The 20,397-nt window shown below is 41.8% G+C and overlaps 2 protein-coding genes across 2 annotated transcripts in view; both read left to right on the forward strand.

Annotated features, from left to right (window-relative positions):
- AGBL3 (ATP/GTP binding protein like 3) overlaps positions 1–16,027 on the forward strand; it is a 37,093-nt gene extending 21,066 nt beyond the window's left edge. The window contains exons 9-17 of the mRNA XM_009290147.1: positions 1,067–1,193; positions 1,739–1,836; positions 1,995–2,074; positions 3,208–3,274; positions 7,462–7,530; positions 8,715–8,772; positions 13,011–13,059; positions 14,348–14,550; positions 15,233–16,027. Coding sequence (XP_009288422.1) covers positions 1,067–1,193; positions 1,739–1,836; positions 1,995–2,074; positions 3,208–3,274; positions 7,462–7,530; positions 8,715–8,772; positions 13,011–13,059; positions 14,348–14,550; positions 15,233–15,492 — 1,011 coding nt within the window. The 3' untranslated portion in view covers positions 15,493–16,027. The remainder of the gene's footprint in view (positions 1–1,066; positions 1,194–1,738; positions 1,837–1,994; positions 2,075–3,207; positions 3,275–7,461; positions 7,531–8,714; positions 8,773–13,010; positions 13,060–14,347; positions 14,551–15,232) is intronic.
- A 3,975-nt stretch (positions 16,028–20,002) lies between these two features.
- TMEM140 (transmembrane protein 140) overlaps positions 20,003–20,397 on the forward strand; it is a 5,863-nt gene continuing 5,468 nt past the window's right edge. Inside the window, 1 exon segment of the mRNA XM_009290081.2 lies at positions 20,003–20,145. The gene's annotated coding sequence lies outside the window, so the exon portion shown is untranslated.

Consider the following 20,397-nt stretch of genomic DNA (forward strand, 5'->3'; position numbering starts at 1 on the left):
AAGCACCATCTGGGATCCCTAATTTTTTGTTAAGGTATGACATTTACTAAAAGACCGCACTTCACCCAGTAAAATAATCTTTAATTGGCTAAAACTAGAAATGGTAGGAATATGAAATTTTAACTCCTTTGAAATTCCAGCACTCTAAAATGTATCATGGTGAATTGGGACATAAAGTTAGCATTTTTTAAAGATTTTTTTAAAAGAAAGAAAAAAAACAGAGTCTCAAAGTAACATTGTTTTAATAATGTCAAAAACTAACATTAAATATTGTATACTCATATATTAAATGCAGCTTTAAAATATATTGGAGAATTAAAATCAAACAAGTAAGCAAATAAGAAACTAAAGAAGAAAAATGTTTCTCCAGATTGAATTCTTTTGAAAACTTCTGTTGAAAATTGTGTCAAAATCGCCATATTTGTGTAAGATATTTCAATTAGGAGAAAAAAAAAAGTTTAGTAGGAAATGATGGCTTTTAAAATTTGTCATTTTCCAGCAAAATCTGACTGCATTAAGCTTCTTTTGAATCAGAAAGGTTGCAAAGGCTCAGGAATAAAACAACACACAAACTAACCTACTAGATGTCATTGCATACTTGCAGCTAATTCTGTTTTCCTCAGATATCAGTCATGAGGTGGTTGTGAGTTCCAGATTGGTTGCGTCAAACTGTTGGTCTATTAACTCATGAGAGAAGAGCTATTCCAACTTTTTAGTAAATACGCATGTTGGTATATAACAGGATTTGTGGTAACTCAGCTGGTCAGCTGTCTATATAGGATCATTTAGAAACAGTAAGTACAGCCATATAAAAAATTATTTGCAGATGTCTCAGAAATCCTTAAAATATAATAAACTTTTAATCAAAGGGCTGTTGTTTCACCTACATCTCCATTATACCAGTAATAACAGTATGCTCTGAGCTATGTTGTGCAATATTCAAGTAGAGTGCAAACTGAAAATTGTTTACCTGGTAGATAAGATTTAAAAAAACTTGCAGGGTTAAAATGAAATTATTGTATCTTCCTATTTACTTCAAAGGCTAATCCTCTACCTGTCTTTTAAGTTCTCATTCCCAGACTGCCGTTTCAGAGTACGAAAGAGCAAAGAAGGCACAGGTCGAGTGGTAATGTGGAAGATGGGCATCAACAACAGCTACACTTTGGAAGCCTCTATCTGTGGCTCTAAGTTGGGTGAGACAATTCCCTGTAGCTATTTAGTAAAAATCATGAAACAAGACCTTTACTTTTTGTTTTTCATGGAAAATGGTAGCTTGAGCTACCATCCATTTGTCAGTGTTCTGTCTTATTGGGTAGAAATGAATAATGATTTAAGATAAGAGTTGAAAAAACACTAAAACTAGGCATTCACCTAGCAACCTTTCAGGCCACCGCTAGCTTTATTGCATATGTATCATGAAACAACAACACTAGTGGATGGCGAATCAAAAGCAGTAACTAAAGCCAGTTGTATTTTTAGGAAATTTTGTAATAGGGAATCAGTTAACTATGCATTATAGTTAACCCCCTCTGAGTGGATAGATTTGTTCATACAGGCAGAATAATGATCTGTAATATCATCTGTATAAAACTCCGGCAGTCATAGACCTGTCTAGCATCTGTTAGTGAAAGATGATGTGAGTTTGCCGTCAGCCACCATCCTGAAATATCACAGATACCTAGCAGTCAGCAGGATGACTGACATTTTCATTTCTGTCTTGCTCTTATTGACACTGCAGGCTGCAGACAAAGCACCCATTTCGATATGAAAGACTTGGAGTCAATAGGACAGCATTTCTGTGATGCTCTCTTGAACTACTGTGTTCATAACAAGTTGGTAAGAGAAGTCCCCCCTAGGCCTTTTCTCCTGCCTCAGTTCATCCTACTTTGACAAAACTTAATACTCTATAGTGTTATAGCAATAATAAATTTGATAATGGCTTTCTTTAAGCAGTAAACTAAATTTGTGGTGTTTCTTATTATCTGTGCCTGAAGGAACACAAGAAAGTAGTGAAACAGCAAGCCAGGGTGAACTCCAAGGTCCTGAATTCTGATGTGTTAGACTGGGATTCCAGGTAACTTAGAACCATTCAGATATGCCACAATTTATTATATGTTCTCTGCACCTCTTAAAGAGTGCCAGAGTAAATGTTAGAAATGTTACTAAAATTAGACTTTTAATAGCCACACTCCTTAATTTAACACTCCTTAAAAGATTGCATACAAATCTTATATCCAAACCAAGCCAGTTCATTGGAAGTAGAGCTCTGTATCTACCCCAGGTGGCCCTCCTGAGGAGAAATGAAACTGCATTGGTATAGAGCTTGGCCTATTGCATCGCTTAAATCAATATGCTTTTTTTCAGCCTTACATTTTGCAGAGCAATCTTGGCATAATATAAGGTATATTGTTTTGGTTTTGTGTAAACCTAATTTTATTAACCGTGGAAGATGCTAGTCTGATTCTATTTAACCAAAGGGGTTAAGTTCAGGGCAATTGATAGCAGTGCAAGAATCTGTACGCTGACCAGACGATACACCTATTAAACATGATCAGCTCCTCCTGTGCCAGTGCAGACTGTGAGTGACTGCAAGATCAGTTGTGCAGGTGGTTTGTGAGAGGTGGGCACTTATGTGTGAACAGCTGTGGCCCTATGGTCATTTATTAGGGAATAAAACTTTTGTACATTTCTTTTTTGGGGAAACATTAATAGGTTGGATCTATCTCATCAAGCTTTAGGTGCCCAGAGTATAGAAGTCAAGAGCTGAGCTTCACAACTGGTGCTGAACTGCAAGGAAATAAAAAGAGACACAAGATCTTAATGTATCATCGGAGAACTAGGAGAAGGCTCGCTGGGAACAAAGAGGATGATGTTCTGTGAGAGGATTTAGGAGGGGAGAGGGAAGGTGTGTGAGGCAGAACTAAAAGAAATCTAGGTAGAAGCAGGAGATACCATCTGGATAGATCATATCTCTTTCAATAACCAAGCTTTCTCTAAGATGATGATGCCCACTTTTTGCAGGTTAGCTGTAGGTCTGTAAAATTAAACTGTGGATCTGGAAGACTGGCATGTTGGAAAACACATTTACATCTCTACAGCTAGGGTTACTACAGAAAACACCTGCTAATGGTTGGAATGAATGCTGCAAAATACCGTTTGCAATCACCAAATTTGGAAATTAAACAAAACAATGCTTGTCTTTCACAGCAGCCAAACTTCTGACAGCCCAGACTCCTGTGATCTTGTTGCACACCAGCTAAAACTAGGTACTAAGGTATGCTATGACTTTTTCTTGTCTGTTTACATCTCTGTCCTGAATGCCACTGGGAAAGAATCACTAGAGTTTAACAGGCTCTATTTTGAAGAGCCTTAGGATTAAGTCAGTCAGAATAGTAGTTAAGAAATCAATACCGTGAGATACAGTCCAAATGAACAGTGCGGAGCAATAGTATTCATTTTCCCTATAGCTTAACTCAGATTGTCCAGAAGGTGGTGTTTTTGTTCCAAAAGAAGGTGGCTTTCTACCTGTCAGGTTCTGCAGTACAGCTGAGTAAGCAGACATAGGGTCAGGGTGAGAAGGAGGAGGGCACCAGCTTTAAGCACAAGAAGTATTGTGCCCATGTATACTGGTGTCAGCCATACTTTCAGATACCCAGTTCAGAGTGTTCAGGAGTTGTGTTCTCTTCTCAGGCATGCAGGCAAGTCATCATACTGGCGCTAAGTGCTGTCAGCATCAGACTACCCCATTGCCTACTTCTAATCTCGGAGGCAAACGTAGCCCCAGATTTAACAAAGTGCTTTCACTGGAGGGCAATGAGACATTTTATTTTCCTGAAACCTGTATTTCCTTGTTTTGCTGAAAAGAACGGGTTGAAACATGTTTTTTTGTCCTTGTTTACTTGGTGTTTAGTTCTTTGGTGCCTGTGATTACCATAGTATTACTCAAGATGTTTCCTGTAGATAAGCAAAACAAACTTTTTTGAGCGTATTACTTTTGGAAAGCTTGTGGCTGAATTTAATCCAACAATAATAGTTCCTGTAAATTGTTGCTTCCTGTTTGTGACATAAATACAGTAAATAAACAACAGTAAAAGGGGAAACTAGTGCCAAGACTGTGTGCTAAGGGTGTGTAAAACTGAAGTGACCCCTGTAACACTTTGCAAAACATGCAGATAGGCATTTCAGATGACTGGGCTGGTTGACAAATTGCATGATTTGGAGTTTTAGATCTAGTTTCAGAGATGATAGTTTGAAACATGATGTAGTCAGATAAGCTCTGTTGAGTGTACTTGTGGTGAGGGAAGCTGCCATGGATCCCTTTATGTGCTCTGCCTCTCTCTGGAGGCATTTGTCCCTGGAGGAGTTATATGAAGAACACATGTTTGTGCAAAGTCCAACAGTTCCACTTAGTCCCGCTGTCATCCAAAGTTTAAGCAAAGCTACAGGGTTTTGTACTTAAGGAAGGTGAAGTCCAGACAGACTTTCCACTCACTCAGCCCACCTGGGGGGTAGTAATTTCTGTTGGAAGGGCTGTGAGGGTGATGTTGACTTTTAATGTTTATCCACAGCTTGAAATTTCTTCCCCTATTCTGTTCAGTGCTGAAGAACCAAACACGAATTTCCACCGCTGATGCCATGGTATTTCCAGGACTATATTAGTTACAGAAGGTCAACCGTAGTGGGTTGGATGAAAAGTCTGTTTTGCACGGTACAAGGACTGGTAGCAGAGTGAAAGTACGCAGAGGAGGGATGAGTTTTGAGATTTTTTTTCCTTAATGTACCCTCTGTCATGGTTGTTCTTATAATGCTACCTTTGGGATTGAGTTTATTCATATGTGAATGATAAGTCCACATGGGCACATTTCCCGGTGCTGGATTTAAAAAAAAATTATTCATGAAAACTTTAGAATGAAAATGGTAAATGGACTCTAAAATTAGTAGTATTTTCTGGTTAACAGCAAGTATTCTGGGCCTTTTAGTACTTCTCAGTCCTTCATGCTTTCTTGCCCCACCTCCTCTCATCTGGCTGGCAGTATGCCTGTGCATAGGGGTGTGACATGGGGCTGGCAGCTGTGAGGACTGGCAACTTGAGAAAAATTTGCCTAAAACTCTGAGCCTTTCCACTTCATTCACTAAAAATAGCCTTGTTTGTGTCGAAACACTCACCATGCCAGTCAGTGGGATTGATTCCAGTTTTTTCTGATGTCCGTAAGCGCCATTTCCTTGTGGTCTGTAAATGGTGCATAGAAGCAAGGCAGGCGGGTTTGCCTGATGTCTGTGAGTAAGCTGTAGATTGAGCAGGCTGCCACATAACTCTCATTCATAGCTGCTTATTGCAAAACATCTGTGCGTGGTATTCATCCCAGGGATTGGGATTAAAGGCCCTATAATGAGATTTATCCAGTTGACATGGGAGCTGTGGAACCCTGTTGGATAATTGTGATTTCGGGGGACTTTCAAACTCGGAAAAAGAATTGGAGGGGTGTAACACTGCTTTAGATAACCAAAGTCCGGACAAACACAGAAGACCACTGCAGAAAGTTGGGGTATTGTTTCTCGTCCATTTAGTTTAGTCTTTAAACCTGGTAGACTTGCTTGGTAATATACATAAAAGAAACAGCCAATAACAAAGAAGAGCAGGGATGCCTTCCTAGAAGCACTTGAGAAGAGCCATACAGAACCCACACAAGAGCATTTGTTAGAGCTTAATTACTTCAGGATCTGTACTAAATAATGGATTAGCATATTCCTCATCCCCACAGATTTTTCATACGATGTGATGAGCCATTTAACAGCCACTTTCTATCCTCCCTTGTCTCCTCCTGCCACATTCCTTGCTGTGTGTTCTTTCCACTTATATCCCTCTGATGTTCAGTCCCTGCCATGACCTGGTTTAACACACTAATCTGATGGGAAGCGAACCCAGCAAAAAGAATGAGATGGTTTTCTGCTGGGTTAATGAGTTAAGTCAGCTCACACAAGATTTTTTTGAGCATCAGAGCCAGTTTAAGGGATGGAGGAAAACACTAGCTAGGAGCAGGGACCAAAGTGGCAGAGTTTGGAGTGGGGGAGGCAGGACCAAGGACGAAGGAAAAGAGACTTTCTCCTTCAGTAGCAGGAAGCCCTTAGGAGATCTCAGCAGTCTGTGAAACCACAGCTTTAAGTGATTACTCAAACCTCCCTATTTCAAAAGTGACTGCACTTTAGAAATGAGTCACTAATTTAATACACAATAAAGAGGAGGTTTTTCCAGCAGAGATCCGTCTGGGCACAGAGCCCATCCCATCACGTGCCTGTCTTAGGAGAGGATGAGCATGTTCAGAACTGAGCACAGCTTTGGCCACCTAAGAGCCTGATTCTGTAAGGGTATGCCTGCCAGTACCTACAAACACCAGTATACATTGCAAAACTATTAGTTAAGTGGAGCTTCACTAGGATCTCTTCTGTAATTTCTGTGCTGAAACATAGGCAAAGACATCTTTCATGCAATGAAATTGTATGAATTGCATTCATGTATCTTTCATGCAATGAATCAAAGCGCTTCTGCTGGATGTATACTAGGGGCATAACACATCAGAGTGATACTGTTACTATGTAAAGAAAGTAACAACAGTTTATCAAATGAGTTTGAAAGAACAGTACAATGCAATTCCTGCAAGAAGTTTCTTTCTTTTGTTCTTTTCATGATTATGCACATTTTCCCATGTGGATCTACTTCAGTGACTAATTAAGGTTGTTAGATCAAAAGACATACCAAAATTTCTGTTGTTGTTCTTGATGGAAGTTCTTAAAGGCATTTGAAAAAGGTGAATAGCAAGGAATATCACAGGTACAGTGGAGTTTTTGACAGAAATTCATGCTGGAGCTGTATGTAGCCCTCAACGGCACTTTGCTGATGTTCAGCCTAGAAAACTACATGGCCCTCAGATGTAAAATAGGAGCACTGTTATTGTTGCCTAGAGAAAGCAAACTGTCATTTGGAAAGAAGACATCACATTAATATTTTGATGGGTAATATTCTCTTTATGTACATAAACATTATAATGCTGGCTGCTTTATTAATGCTTTCATTGATGCAGTAGGTAGACCAGTGCTTCCCAAGCTTTTTGCATTTTATGGCAATCTATCTTTCTTTTCAGAAGGCCCTACATTGAAAAAACAGAGCAGTGGCAATTAATACTACTGAGAAAGCCTGGCTCTCCAGGTTCCCAGACTAAAAATAAACAAGCCAAATTGAGTAGGAAGTGAGGTCCCTTGTCAATATGATGTGTTTGTGTCCAGGTTCATAAATATTTGCTGAACAGAACAGCATAAGGAATTCAGTCTTGAGCAGCTTGCTTACATGTGTTCCTTCTGGCATTGTGATTATCATGTTTATTTGCAACTCTTTTTTTTTTTTTTTCTTTGTAACTGTAATATTCCCTCATGAATCAAAATGGTTACATACTATTTTCTGTGCAGAAAAAAACCAAAACATCAGGAGAACATTTTCACAGCAATGCTAAGGACAGAAGTCATGAAAGCAAAAATGTGAGTATTTTTCATCCCAGTAGAAACATGTTTTGCTCCTTTTCTGACCAGAGACTGACATATGACAACTTAATTCAACCACTGTAACTTTAGACAAACAATTTTGTCACCAAAAGCTGCTGACCTAGAATGCCCATTGCTCTTTATTGTCTATTTCATCTATGAATGAGGTATTAACATCAACAAGTCTGGGACAGGAAAAAATGGTAAAATTATGTCTCATTAATATATTATTTGATACATTCAGATCTTTCTGTCAAGGAATATGCCTTGAGGCTGGAGATTATACCAGCTCTTCTTCAGTCTTCAAAACTACTAACACCTCACTCCCTCAGCTGGACCTGTTTCACTTCCAGTTTCATTGAACAAGATTTTTGCCAAGTCCATTAAAACATTTTCTGTTGTGTTTTCCAGTCCAGTATAGTGCTGTGAAGAGAAGAGAAAGAGAAAGGTCACAGGATGTTCTAGGGAAACAGGCAGTAAATTTTTTAATTAACTCTGGGATCATTACCAAGCCCAAGCTCTGAAATGCTTGTGCTGGCAATATTTGTAAAGCTGCGTCATGCCCCTTCCTACCATTCAGAGTGTGTGATTTGGTACTCAGCATTAGTTGGCCTAGCAACTACCATGGGATTAAGTTTATTAAAAGGACATTGTCAGAATAGTCTAATCTTTTTTAAAAACATCACTTCTTCATTTTTGCTGTTTGGCATCCTACATAACTATTTAGAAAATGTGAGCCTCGTTGTAGTTGACAAAACACTTAAAAATCCTAGATGAAAACAGTGGAGTCTAATGTTATGTTCCTACTTTCATGAAAAGGAATTTAACTTAAATATTTTTTATAATGCTGAGCACCCAACAGCTTGCAAAGTGAACATAAGTTGCTGAGTTTTCTGAGCTTTTGAAAATCAGGCCAAATACTGAATGCCTAGCTTTCAGTAGCTAGGCTTTTTAAGCCTTCTGCTTAAAAAAAAAAAAAAGAAAGAAAAAGCCTAATCTTTACATGTTAACTGTTTTCCCACTAGTTATTGAAGCCTTATCAAGCTTCCCCTATCCTAACCTAGTGTATACTCCTTGCACAAGCCATGAAGTGCCTGATCATAAAGATGACAATACCTTTTTGTCATTCAGTCTTTTGGAACTTATTAATAATTCGTTCGTCTTTCTATTCTGTTTCACAGACTCAAGGCATTGAAACTCAACATAAGATGTTTCAGGTACTTGACCCAGTGAAAAAAGGTAAACATTATATGTTTCTTTAATTCTTAAAATCCCAATAAGCCTTTTTTTTCTATAATCTCAAACCTCAGTAGAGAGTATGTCCCAAAAAGATAAGTACAGTGTTCTTTAGCTGGGATTTCACTCAGTCTCAGCATTTGGAAGAGCTCATTTTTCTTTAGTTTAAACTGTCTTTATCTCATTATTACACTCTGCTTTACTGAGTGGGAATGGTCTCACTAGAGGAAAAAATGAACCCAAGGCAAATTCCAGAGAGGTGAAAAAATATTTTTTCCTATTGGCAGGAGGGTACACACATTTGTAATAATGTGCTCATTTCGTCCAGAGAGACTAGAGGAGAAAACATTCATTGAAGTCAAACAAGGCAGCCCAAATCCTATGAAAAATTGATATCAACCAGAACTTTTTGGTTTCAGTACAAAGTGAAAGAAGCAAATGTGGAGGCTAAGGAAACGGAACTGGAGGACTTGTGTCGTTGCAAGCACGAGGAAATCTGGGAAAGATTTAGGTGTCAAAGGGAAAAGTAGCTCAACATGAGTTATCTTCATACTGTGCCACGAGGACAAACACAGTTTTTGCCTATGTGAAAATAGGAGGGAAAAGCTATCTTGACTTCTTTGTAGAACTCTTTGAGACTAATACTGAATTACTTTGACTACTTCTGGTGTCATCGTTATTTTAAACAATTTTTTAAAAAAGAAGAATGCAAAACAGAACCCCTCAAAGTATGTGAGAGCTGGAGACAACCTCTTGTCTCTTAAGAGAGTTCAGCCACTTTATGATGAAACGAGACTTTATGGGATGAAAATTGTTTCCTAAAATACAAAGATGTTCTTCAGTAGAGTAGCAGAAAGTAGCAGAGATAGTCTCAGTCATTGAAAAAGAAAGCATGAGAAGCTGTGACTGCAATTGATAACAGACAAATTTGCATTAGAAATAAGAGATGTATGTTTTGGCAGGGAATCAGAATGCCCATTAGTGCAAACTCCAGGAGATGTAGTGGGTTCTCTGTCCCGCTTCAGTCAAACACACAGTCTACAACAGGGTCCACAGAAAACTGAATGAAATTGCTAGCCTATTTTTCATGATAGGCGAAACGAATTATGAAATGAGCTGTGGTTCTTTCAGGCCTTAAAAATCTGGTTTTCATAAAGTTATAGTTTTAATGTTTCACATTAAAACAGAATAGGCTTCTTACAGGAATGTAGAGTTTATTCAATCCAGGAGTTTAAGGTTAGGGTTTGGTAGAGTTTTTGGTAGAGTTTTAATAGAAAATGTTGCTGTGGACAGAGTACTGAAAAGCAATGGAATTTGTTATGCTTAGTGTCAAACTTTGTGGCTTCACAGATACCCACAGCGCCATGAAACAGCCCATTATCAAGCATACAAAATCAACAAGTTAATCTATGAAGAAAGTAGCAGAGCAGAAATGTCCTGAATAGAAAGCTACTTGTCCTTATCCCACAGTGCCATAAGTCAGCATTCATTGATTTTAGCCATTATTGTTATTTTTTTTATTCCAATAAACAGCTCTGAGCAGTGTTAATTACAGCATCGTGTCACTTTTCTTAGATTCTTACAGCTCATATTATTGGCAAAATTTTGCAAAGCCAGTAGTACATTGCTTTTCAGTTCTGACCTCTCCTACACAATTAAACAAGCCTCAAGAAATATTCCAAGAATTACAAAAAGAAAAAAAAAATAGGATTCTTCTCATTGATACAAGAGCTTTAAAATCTTTTCCAGATGTCATGTCAGCAAATTATACAGAACAGTACTTCAGCCATTGTTTTCACGAGCAGAGATCTAGAATTCCTCAATGAGGACTGGATGAGAAATACTAAAGTAGTCATACATATTATCTGTGGTTTTATCTGAGTTTTATAGATTCATAGGGAGCTATCACAGATCACTTAAACATAGGAATGTGAGAACATATTACTTATTCTCTGCCTACATTAAGGACACTGGAATTTATTCTCAGGACGATGCTTATTCATGTGATTTTCACACTTTGGGTGCTGAAAACCTAACAATGTCATGCTGTAGCAGTATGTTTTAGTAATGACTTTGTGCTTGGTTCTGAATTCCTGTCTTGTTTTTCTCAGACATGCACCCAGAGCTATTCTACCTTATGACTACTTTGTTTTTGTCTTGGAGAACTTTACCAGAAAAAAAAATTAAAACAAAGTAGCATGGTGGCTAGAATACTGACAGGTTAATATTTGGTTTGTGAAAGGGTTTCTAGGAAGGATGTGCCTGTGATAGGAGAGGACTGGATTCATTGACTGAGGGGATCCTGTGTTTGTAATGTATTTTTTAAACCTATGTAAATATAATTGGAAGGTTTTCCTATGTTTTGCCTTCCCTACTTTATTTTGGCCAGGTGGGTTAAATATTATTAATGAAATTCTGTATCAACAGTATAAAGCACCTCTTCGTTTAGAATAAAAGGAGCTTCAAAATATTGTAAATATTATTTATGTCCAAGGGACATGCCTCCCCATAGACTGTCAGACCCGGTTCATCTCATCCGTTGATCATGGACCTTACCCAGTAGTCTCCTGCCTCACCGTACCCTGCAGGTGAGGTATTTGCAGTGCAGCACTAAAGCCAGCTGCAGCTAACCTGGTTCACGGCCGGCTGGTAAGCTGCATCTGCTGGGTCAGGTCATGCTGAGAGAGAGGCCAGGGGCCTGGGCTGCAGCAGTGATTTTGCACTTGAGGAGATGTGGTCTTCACCTGCCGTCAGTGCCGGGGCTGTGCCTGTCATACCAGCTGACGCGCTGGAGATCCATGTCTTGAGAAAGAAGATACATGAGCCACCTGCAGTATGGACACAAAGATGAAGTTAAAAGTGACTCCCCCTCTGCCAGCCTCTAAGTCTGGGCACAAATCATTACAGCTGTAATTGGCTTCTGTGGGACAGGCAGTCCAGTTACAGTTTAAGTACAGTACAGTTGAGTACATCTAAGTGTTATGACTGATGAGGGCTTGCCTGCCAAAGAGGAGGTTAATAAAGAATGCATTTTTAAATGTTTTTGCAATCTTGGGTGACTTTAAAGCACTTTCTTCCGCCACTGCAGCTGTTCATTCCTAGCTATTGTGTACCACACCCAAGGGTAAAAATGTAGCAGATCACAGATCTAGGCTTTCCTGGAATTGACCTTGCTTAGAGGAAAAGGAAGGGGGAAAAAAAAAAATCCTGGTTCTTAATATTTTGTTACTTTGTTTTTTAGATCCCAATTGGAGTACTATCCCACAGCCTGTAAAACACTTTATATCCCCTTTTTCTCCCTTCTACAGCTCTTCCAGAGATGTCTTATCAGCAGGGTGTGTAGTGAAGGCAGGTGCTCTATACGTACCTGAGAGGAAACAATTTCAAGGGCAAAAGTTGCTGTCGCTCGGGTACTTTGATCTCACCTGCACTGGACCCTTGTTCAGCTGCTGCCTGAATGCAGCGGCACCAGCACTCTGGAGGCTGCCACACTACTTAACTTCTAGCTTCCCTGGGTGCTGGCACTGCTTATGACCCAGGACACCATGTTCTTACACAGCCAGCTTCCCTGCAGTGAGCACGAGCAGCTCATGAGCACATATTGCCTGTCAAGATCAGTCGGGTGGCACCAGCTCTTCTTCTCTCCCGCTTCCACCCATGTTGCTTGACCAGTGGGGCTTGACATAGTACTCGTGCTCTGGAGACATCTGTTATGACTCTAGTCCAGTGTCATTTGAATGTCAAACACTTGCTTTCCTTGGAGCAGACACTAGAACTGAGAACATGTTCTTCAACAGAGCTTCATGCTTACCAAACCAAAATAATCATGTTGCCTTTGGCACCTGCACTTCCTGATTTACTGTTCTATGCATAGTGGAACAGTTTCAGTGGGAGCTACCTAGAGTATTTTTTTCCCAAAATAGCCTTTCTTAGGCAATAGATGAAGAAGGGGAGGTGGGCATGTAAGTTGGAATCTACTCAATATGAAGAAAGTCTTAATTCCCACAGCTAGTCATCTGAGTAAATGGCTTGATGTCCAGCGATGTCTGCTTACTGTACCTCTACTTACAGTAACTACTTACTATTACAGTAAGTAGCGTTACAGTAAGTAACTGTATCAGCCTCAGCCAGTTACTGAGTCTGAACTGGCCAAGACAAAATTTGGACGTTTCATTGGGTTGATTTTTTTTAAGAGATCTGATATGCACTTTCAATATTATTCTTTTTTCTACTTTTTACAGTAAAATTGCGAATTACAGCCTCTGTCAAACAAGTAGGAGAGGATTTCAGGTAGGATACTGTTATATTTTACAGGTTTCTAGCATTTTTTACAAAGTAGGAGTTGAGAGAATGATCCCAGCCTGATTTCTTTACAAATCCATTCTCCTCCTTTTGATGCTCCTCTGACATTGTGCTTCATTGTTTTTCATTCATAAACTAGACAGCTGTCCTTGGCCACTTCATCCCATGGTTGAGACTGCAGCGGAAGGTGATATTAGAGAAGCAGAGAATCCTCTTCCCTCCATCTCATTTGGAGCACCAGACCCCCTCCTTCAGCATGTAGCTGAAGCTCCTTTCCCCAGCTTTGCTGGACTCGCCATCGCACAGGCACTGATGTGGTGCTTTTCTGGAGGAAGGGATGATTGCTGCTGTCTTGGGAGGGAGGGAGAAGATAGGGTTATGCAGCTTCTAAGAAACAGGGCAGAGGTGAGAAAATAAAGGCCAAGCCAGGCTAGGTGGCACAGACAGTCCAAAACAGACATTTACTAGTTTAGAATGGTTGGATATCTTAAAATCACAATATTGTCATGGTGCTGGTGCTTAGCTTTTTGCTAGTGCATTCCCTTCACTTCTAGGTTCTGGTGCTTTGGTGATGAACAATGAAGGTTGTACACTCTTATGGGTGTGCAAGGCCCTGTGGCAGTAACACTGACGATCAGTGTTGGTTACTTTCGTAAGTACCCACCTACTGATAGCATAATGTTCTGTGTCTTGCCAAGCGTACATGTGGCTGTTGTTGGGTAACAGAGCAAAGTGGAGTTAGCTAGCTAGTTGGATTGCAGCGGATCCTGCCACAAACACCTTATGAAATAATACATATTAATTTGTTCATACTAAATGATTTCAAGGACTCCGGTTTTGCACCTTACAGCTCAGATTTTGCTACACAAACTTGAAAATTTTAGGCTTTCCCCTGATAAAAGAGGAAGGAAATGTCTTTTGTGTCTGTCTTTACTTCTGTGATGATAAGATAACCCTCTGCTGCTTCTCTGATGGGTACTTCTGGCTGACTTGGAAGGTATAGTGGTATAGTGGCTACATGATATTGGCAATAGTGTCCTTAAGATAGTACGATGGCATTGTGGTTCTTTGTAGTTTGAAATACAGTAAATTACTTCTTTTCTTTTTTCTTTTTTTTTTTTCCCCCTCATATGATTCTTAGGAAATGCTTCAGACTAAAGTAGCAGGAATTTTACCTGTAAGGATTTTCTATTCTGTACGGTCATCTTTATGTGTGTCTCGTCATGAATTTGTGTGGAGATAAAATATTTTCAGACCTGACCTCTTTGTGTTTTAGGTCTGAGAGTCTCACCCATGATGCTAAAGGCAATCATGAAAAGCCATCTGTGCCACAGAAGGCAGGAGAAAGTGTGTGCCGTGATACGATCCTATCCACAAATTTCCATTCATCCAGCTTTAATCTGGTCTCCCGGAAGATGAGGAAACACAATGGCAAAAGCGTCTCCAAGTCTGCAGAGAAGACATTTCAATATTTAAAAGGTTTCTCAGTTATTGTTCTATTCAAAATACACCAAAGAATAGGATTTCGTTCTGTTTGGTGGGTTTCTTGGTCTAGCTGTCTCAAGGTACTGAAAGACATAAGACAGATGGTGGCAGTACATTAGCAGTGCTGGAAAACTCCTGTGTGTTCAGCAGCAGCTGATACACTGTGGCAGATACCAGAACTGGTGTCACAGAGCTTCCCAGCTGAGACACTAGAGGTCCAGAAGCTGATTAACCTCTTTGTGAACAGCCCGGGGAAAAGAGCTTGGAAAATCTCAACCTAATGGCAAAGGGTAATGCCTCTGACCCTGCACTATCCTTCTGCAGTTACTGGTGGGAGAGGCTCCAGCCATCAGTTCATTGCTTTTCATACATATCAGCATGCTGTAAAGGGATGTATGGTCTGATTTTGTGAAATGTTGGAATTAGCCTTTCCAGGGCGGGTCAATAGAATATCATATCGCTGGAGCAATAAAACCAGGTCCTGTGCCTATGGCTGAAGTTTCCACGTTTTAGTACTAGATTTTGAATCGTGCTGTGGCTCTCCTTTAATAAAGTAAATGTTTCTGCCATAATAGCACAGTTCCTTGTGAAGGAAACCGAAGCCATGTACTTTTTTAGTAAGTAGTAACTCCGTAGTAGTTGATATGGATTTGTTTTTTCCTCCTTTTTGGCTCAGGTCATGATCATAGTGCAAAGAGCAATTCAAAAAAGGAAGAAAGGAAAATGAAGGAGAAGCTCCCCTCAAAAAGCACAAAGCCCAAGAAAACCAGGACAGCAACCCAAGATGTAAATTTTGGGAAGAGTAAATCCAGCCAGGCACAAGACACACTGCAGTTCTCTCTGCCGTTACTGCCTGAAGCAAAGAACAGACATCATGCTGCAAAATACCGGGGTATATTTTGGAGCCCCAGTTCTTCAGCCAATGAAGGCACATGAAAGTGTCATGTATCTGATTTGCTCAAACAATTCCCAAGACTTTGGTTGTGGATTATGACTCTACCAGCGAGGGAGTAGATACCTGCAGAAATCAAAATTCTTCTTGCTCTTTTTTTTCTGAAAAATAGTTCTCATGCGTCGGCTAATTTTACACATGAAGTTTCTCTCACCACATGAAGAAGTATCCCAAATTCTAAACCAGTTTAGTGGGGAGTCTGTCCTGAATATAAAGTATCATTTGTCTTAAACAATATGTACTGTTTTGTGAGGCAGACTCCACTTCCAGAAAGAGCTCTGTGAAGAGCTAAGTCCCCCCCTTCTTTTTTTTCCTTTGTTTTTTGCTTCTTCACTCTATTTGGAAGTTTTCCTAAGATTCTCAAGGAGAGGGATTATTCACCAAGCAGCTGAAGCCACCATTCCTTGATCATAGTAGAGAAACTGGAGAGTCATAAGCCATGAAAATCATTCCCCCCTTTCACCAACAAACCAAATACATGTTACACTCAAAAACATTTGACATAAAATCTGTACACAGTTGGTCAGTCTGTGTAACTCTTTGCTAGAGGATGTCATGGATGCAAAAAATGTACATGGATCCAGGTGGACATGTACCTTATAGATAGACCACTGGGGGTTTTTGAATAGACACTTATGGCTTGGGAAATCTCCTCAGCTGAAAAGAGTGAGAACGTAGGAGAGTGCTTGGGAAAAGTATTGGATATGTTTGTTCTGTTCCTGCTCTCCCCTGGGCATCCATGCGCGGTCACCTTGGAGGCAGGGTGCTGTGATAGATGGCCCCTTAGCCTAAACCAGTATGGCCATTCATGTGTTCTTACATACCCGGGTAATATTTCACTCATTCCAGTCATATACCTGTATAGTTTGCATTTTCTTAATGTGTATAGCATTGTACAGACATTTGGGAGAAGAGATGAAAAATATGCTGCTTAAGACAGGTACTGAGTTGTGTCTCCTTTAAATTTCCTAGCACTTAGGATTTCCCAGTAAGCAAAAGCAAGTCAGTGGGCTTCCTCTCTCTACCTCATCTGTGTCTCTACAGCATGCTCCATTTTAATCCGTACATTGGAACCTATTGCTGCAAAATCGGGGCCATCAAGTTTTGAGCATTTGAGAGGGGCTGAGCTAGAATTGCCAGTAATAAATAAAACCTAAACTATTTGTATCTGCAAGAAGAAAGAATTGGCCAAATACTTAAAATATTTAAAATTTCTCTCTGGAAAGAGATATCCCAAACAGCCTCTCTGTTGTGCACTGTATAAGAAACGAGGAAAAATCATACCGTATTACAGCAAGACAAATGCAGTAATAAAGACAAAAAATTAGACACATAGGCACAAGTCATCATTACAAGGCCTCCCAGAGACAAGTGGGTCAGCTTTCTGTCAGGGCTAGAACTGGATGCAAGTACAGTGAAGAAGGGCACCTTCCAACCTAAAGGCTGCAGCCAGCCGGGCACCAGTCCTGGGGAATGCGTTCTGGGAGCCTCACATCTGACACCCTTAGGTGGGATTAGGATTCAGTCTCGTGGAATCCTAAATGCAGCACACGTGCAGACAGCAAAAAGCCATTTGGCTTCGCGCTGCCTTGGACTCCGGCTCTTAGGTTGCCAGCAACCTCCTCGTGACAGCTATAGGAAGAAAAGCATAGAGTTGGCTTCATTTCACTGAGATTTATTTATTTTTAGTTGTCAGCAGATTACAGTTGAGAAAAAAAATAGTCATTTTACGATTTCTTCTGAATAAAAGTGATTTCTAAGCAATGTAGAAGAATATGAAGTGAACTCCAAGCTCTCTTCTCACCAGTCTAAGGACTCCCACAGGAATCCCTCAAGTCTGGTACAATGGGGCAGTATTAGCTATAGCTGAGAGGGTTTTTGAGTAACTAGAGGGAACAAAGTTCTGTGGGGATTCCCTCAGGAATGAGGACCAGGGTCGTAACCAACTTCTGGGAAGCAAGTGTGGTAGCTTACTTTTAAAACAGCAGGCTAAAATAAGCAAAACACTTTTGAAAGTCTCAGCTCATCTCATGCTTTACTTGTGATTCCTAATATTACTAGAACTGCTGACGGTGTTGCTGTGTGTGCTTTAACTGCACCACGAGAAACCAAGATGAACTGCAGAGCAGTTCATTCCACTGTAAAGCCATGTGAACATCTCCTTAATGCACACAATAAATTACATTTCTATTTCAGGAAACAATTCCAGGAAGAAACGATTGCACAGGAATTTAGTGGAAGCTGGCTCCTGGGAAGTGCTCTCCTTTCCTACCCATAGACACCAGGCCCCAGCAGCCCAAACACTCCATCCGATCTCTCCTACCTCCAGGGACACATACATAGAAGCCCTGCTCTCTTTCTCCTCTCCCTACCCATTCTTTCTCCATGAGACATGTTGATGATCATCCCCCTGCTTACCCCACCCCACACCCATCACACCTATCCTTCCCAACTGCTCCATCATCAGACTTTGAGCATCTGAAGCCAAAGGGGCAGCCAGGGGACACCTGTAAAATGTCCCTAGGAAGGAGAACAGCAGGGCATACTGTATCGTGCCCAGCTTTCAGGCACAATCTTCCCTGCCCAAACGCCTGGAAGGAGAAGGCAGGGGAACTACCTGCCAGAGGCAGCCAAAGATGTGGAAGGAGGCCTCCAGAATAAGGTCAGTGGTACCAAGGGCAGGTCTTGAGCCAGAGGTTGACTGTACCTCTCCCTGCTGGCAGCCTTGGCATCTCAGGAGGCATTACAAGCAGCAGAGACCGAGACCCTGCAGGGGAGGAGACACAAGGCTCCTTGGGAAACACTGAGGAGCGTTTCTGCCATAGGTGCACAATCAGGCAACCAGCTCTGGCCAGGAAGATGCCACACTCCAAAAGCAACATTCCCAAATGGTGCATTTATTGCTCTGAGCAGTGCCAGAGAAGGCCAGAGAGATGGAGGTGTGTGCAAAGGCTAAAGCCAGGATGTGTGGCCATCTGTCACACTCATGGCTGCTGAGGTGTAGGAGATGGGAAGGGGATCAGACACCTATCTAGAAGGACAGTGGCTCGAGGGAGAAGTGCTGTGGTATGATGGAGCAGACCCACTGTGGCAGTCATCCTGATTGCCCCAGCAAACAGGACCCCAATGCAAAGTGAGGATGTTGGTGAAGGAACTGCTTGTGCTTCCTGCCTGTGGCAGCAAAACAGCAACCTCCCCTGCAGTGCTGAGATCAGCTAAAGAGGTGGCTGATCACTAGACCCAAATCATACACCCTTTTCCTTCCTGAATGACAGAAAAGTGAGTAGCGTGAGGCAAAACTGCATGACCGCCCCTCTTGAGAGCACAAACATGCCTCCTGCCAATGCATGTTTCTTCACTGGAACATAGGTCTCGCCTCAGTGGTCTCTGCTCATACCTCAATTTCCAAGCCAGCAGCCCCAATGTTAGATGATGGCCATATTTAGCCCCAAGGCTTCCCTCTGTGTCCCCACCATTCACCACATTCAGCTCAGCAGCTATGGCCTGCTAGGCTTTATTTGCTGCAAGTCTTCTGCCCCCGCCCCTGATTTCTCCCACCATAACCTCTGCCCAAGCCATCTGTGATCTGAACCACCTCAATCCAGATCCTTGTCCTTCTCAAAGCTAAAATTATTCCACGCACACAGGCCAGATAGGAAGGCACCTCCCCACTGCCACCTGCCTGACGGCTTTATCCATTGAGCTTCTCTTAGGGCTTCCTCCCATATTTCTTTTCACCTCCCTTGTGCTCTTGGATGTGAGTGCCAATATTACAGGCTCACAACCTATGTACCACCTGGAGATTTCCAGACCATGCCTAAATGTGGAATTACTAGGTGGGACCCTGTGAACAGCTTCATGTCTAGGTGTCCCACATGACACACACCTCTCTAACAGAGCCACCACCAAGGCTGCTTATAGGACAGGACAAATGGTTCTGGATCTGGCCAGGAGGACCAAAGGAAGGAGAGTTTTGCCCCTTACATCACTCAAGGTTTCACAGGTTTCCTGTTGCGGCAGGCAGCTTGCTGCTTCTCCTGCACTGTGCCTGCGTAGTCACTGTGCCTGCAGGCGAGGGAGAGCTCGGGTGAAGCTGGGTCTGGGAAGCAGAGGGAGGTGGGCAGCGTTCAAAGTGCAAGAAAGGCAAAGTGGTCAGTGAACTCCGACAGTGCTGCGCTACTGGGGTCGGCACTGGGATGGTCAGTCACCTCTACAGAAGTGTCCAAACAAAACAAACTCGTCTCAGCCCCTGTGGACACCCAAGCCACTCTAGTAGCACAACTTTCCTGGGTGAGCTTAGCCTGGTCAGTTATTCACATCGGTTAGCACAGCCGGGAGAAGAAAGTGCAAACCTGCCCCCAGCTCAGATGGCAGTAGCTGGGCTCGGCTTGTTTTCTTGCTCATATTTAGATGACGCAGTATCAGGGAGGAGCACTGCATCAGGCTTCCATGGCCCTCAAAACCGAAACAGAAAGCAGAGGCAGCTGCCTGGGACGCAACAGGGGCTGCGGTGTCAGAGCCCAGCCAGCACAGGACCTGGCAGCAGCCACAGACCAGCTCAGCTCACCTGAGCTGAGGGCGGCACCTCGGCCCTCTCCAGCGTGTTTCAGCTCTGCACCCAGCCAGATGGGCAGCCCGTAAGTATCCTCCACTGAGTCCCCTACCTTTTTAATGCCGCTGGTATCGGGGGGAGCTGCCAGGCAAAGTGGTGCTGCAGGGTGCAAATATCTGGGAGGGAGGAGGTCCTTCCCCAGCTGTGGGACACTTTCAGGGCAGTTCCTCCGCAGTCTGGTTGCTGGTTTCTGTTTGCCAGCAATCCTTACCTTTTCAGCAGCCTTTCTTCACCTGTGGTTTCCCTGCAGCCAGTCCTGCCTGAGAGCGAAAGAGGG

The sequence above is a fragment of the Aptenodytes forsteri genome, unplaced genomic scaffold, assembly GCF_000699145.1.
Source record: "Aptenodytes forsteri isolate BGI_AS27 unplaced genomic scaffold, ASM69914v1 Scaffold284, whole genome shotgun sequence".
Classification (NCBI taxonomy): Eukaryota; Metazoa; Chordata; class Aves; order Sphenisciformes; family Spheniscidae; genus Aptenodytes; species Aptenodytes forsteri.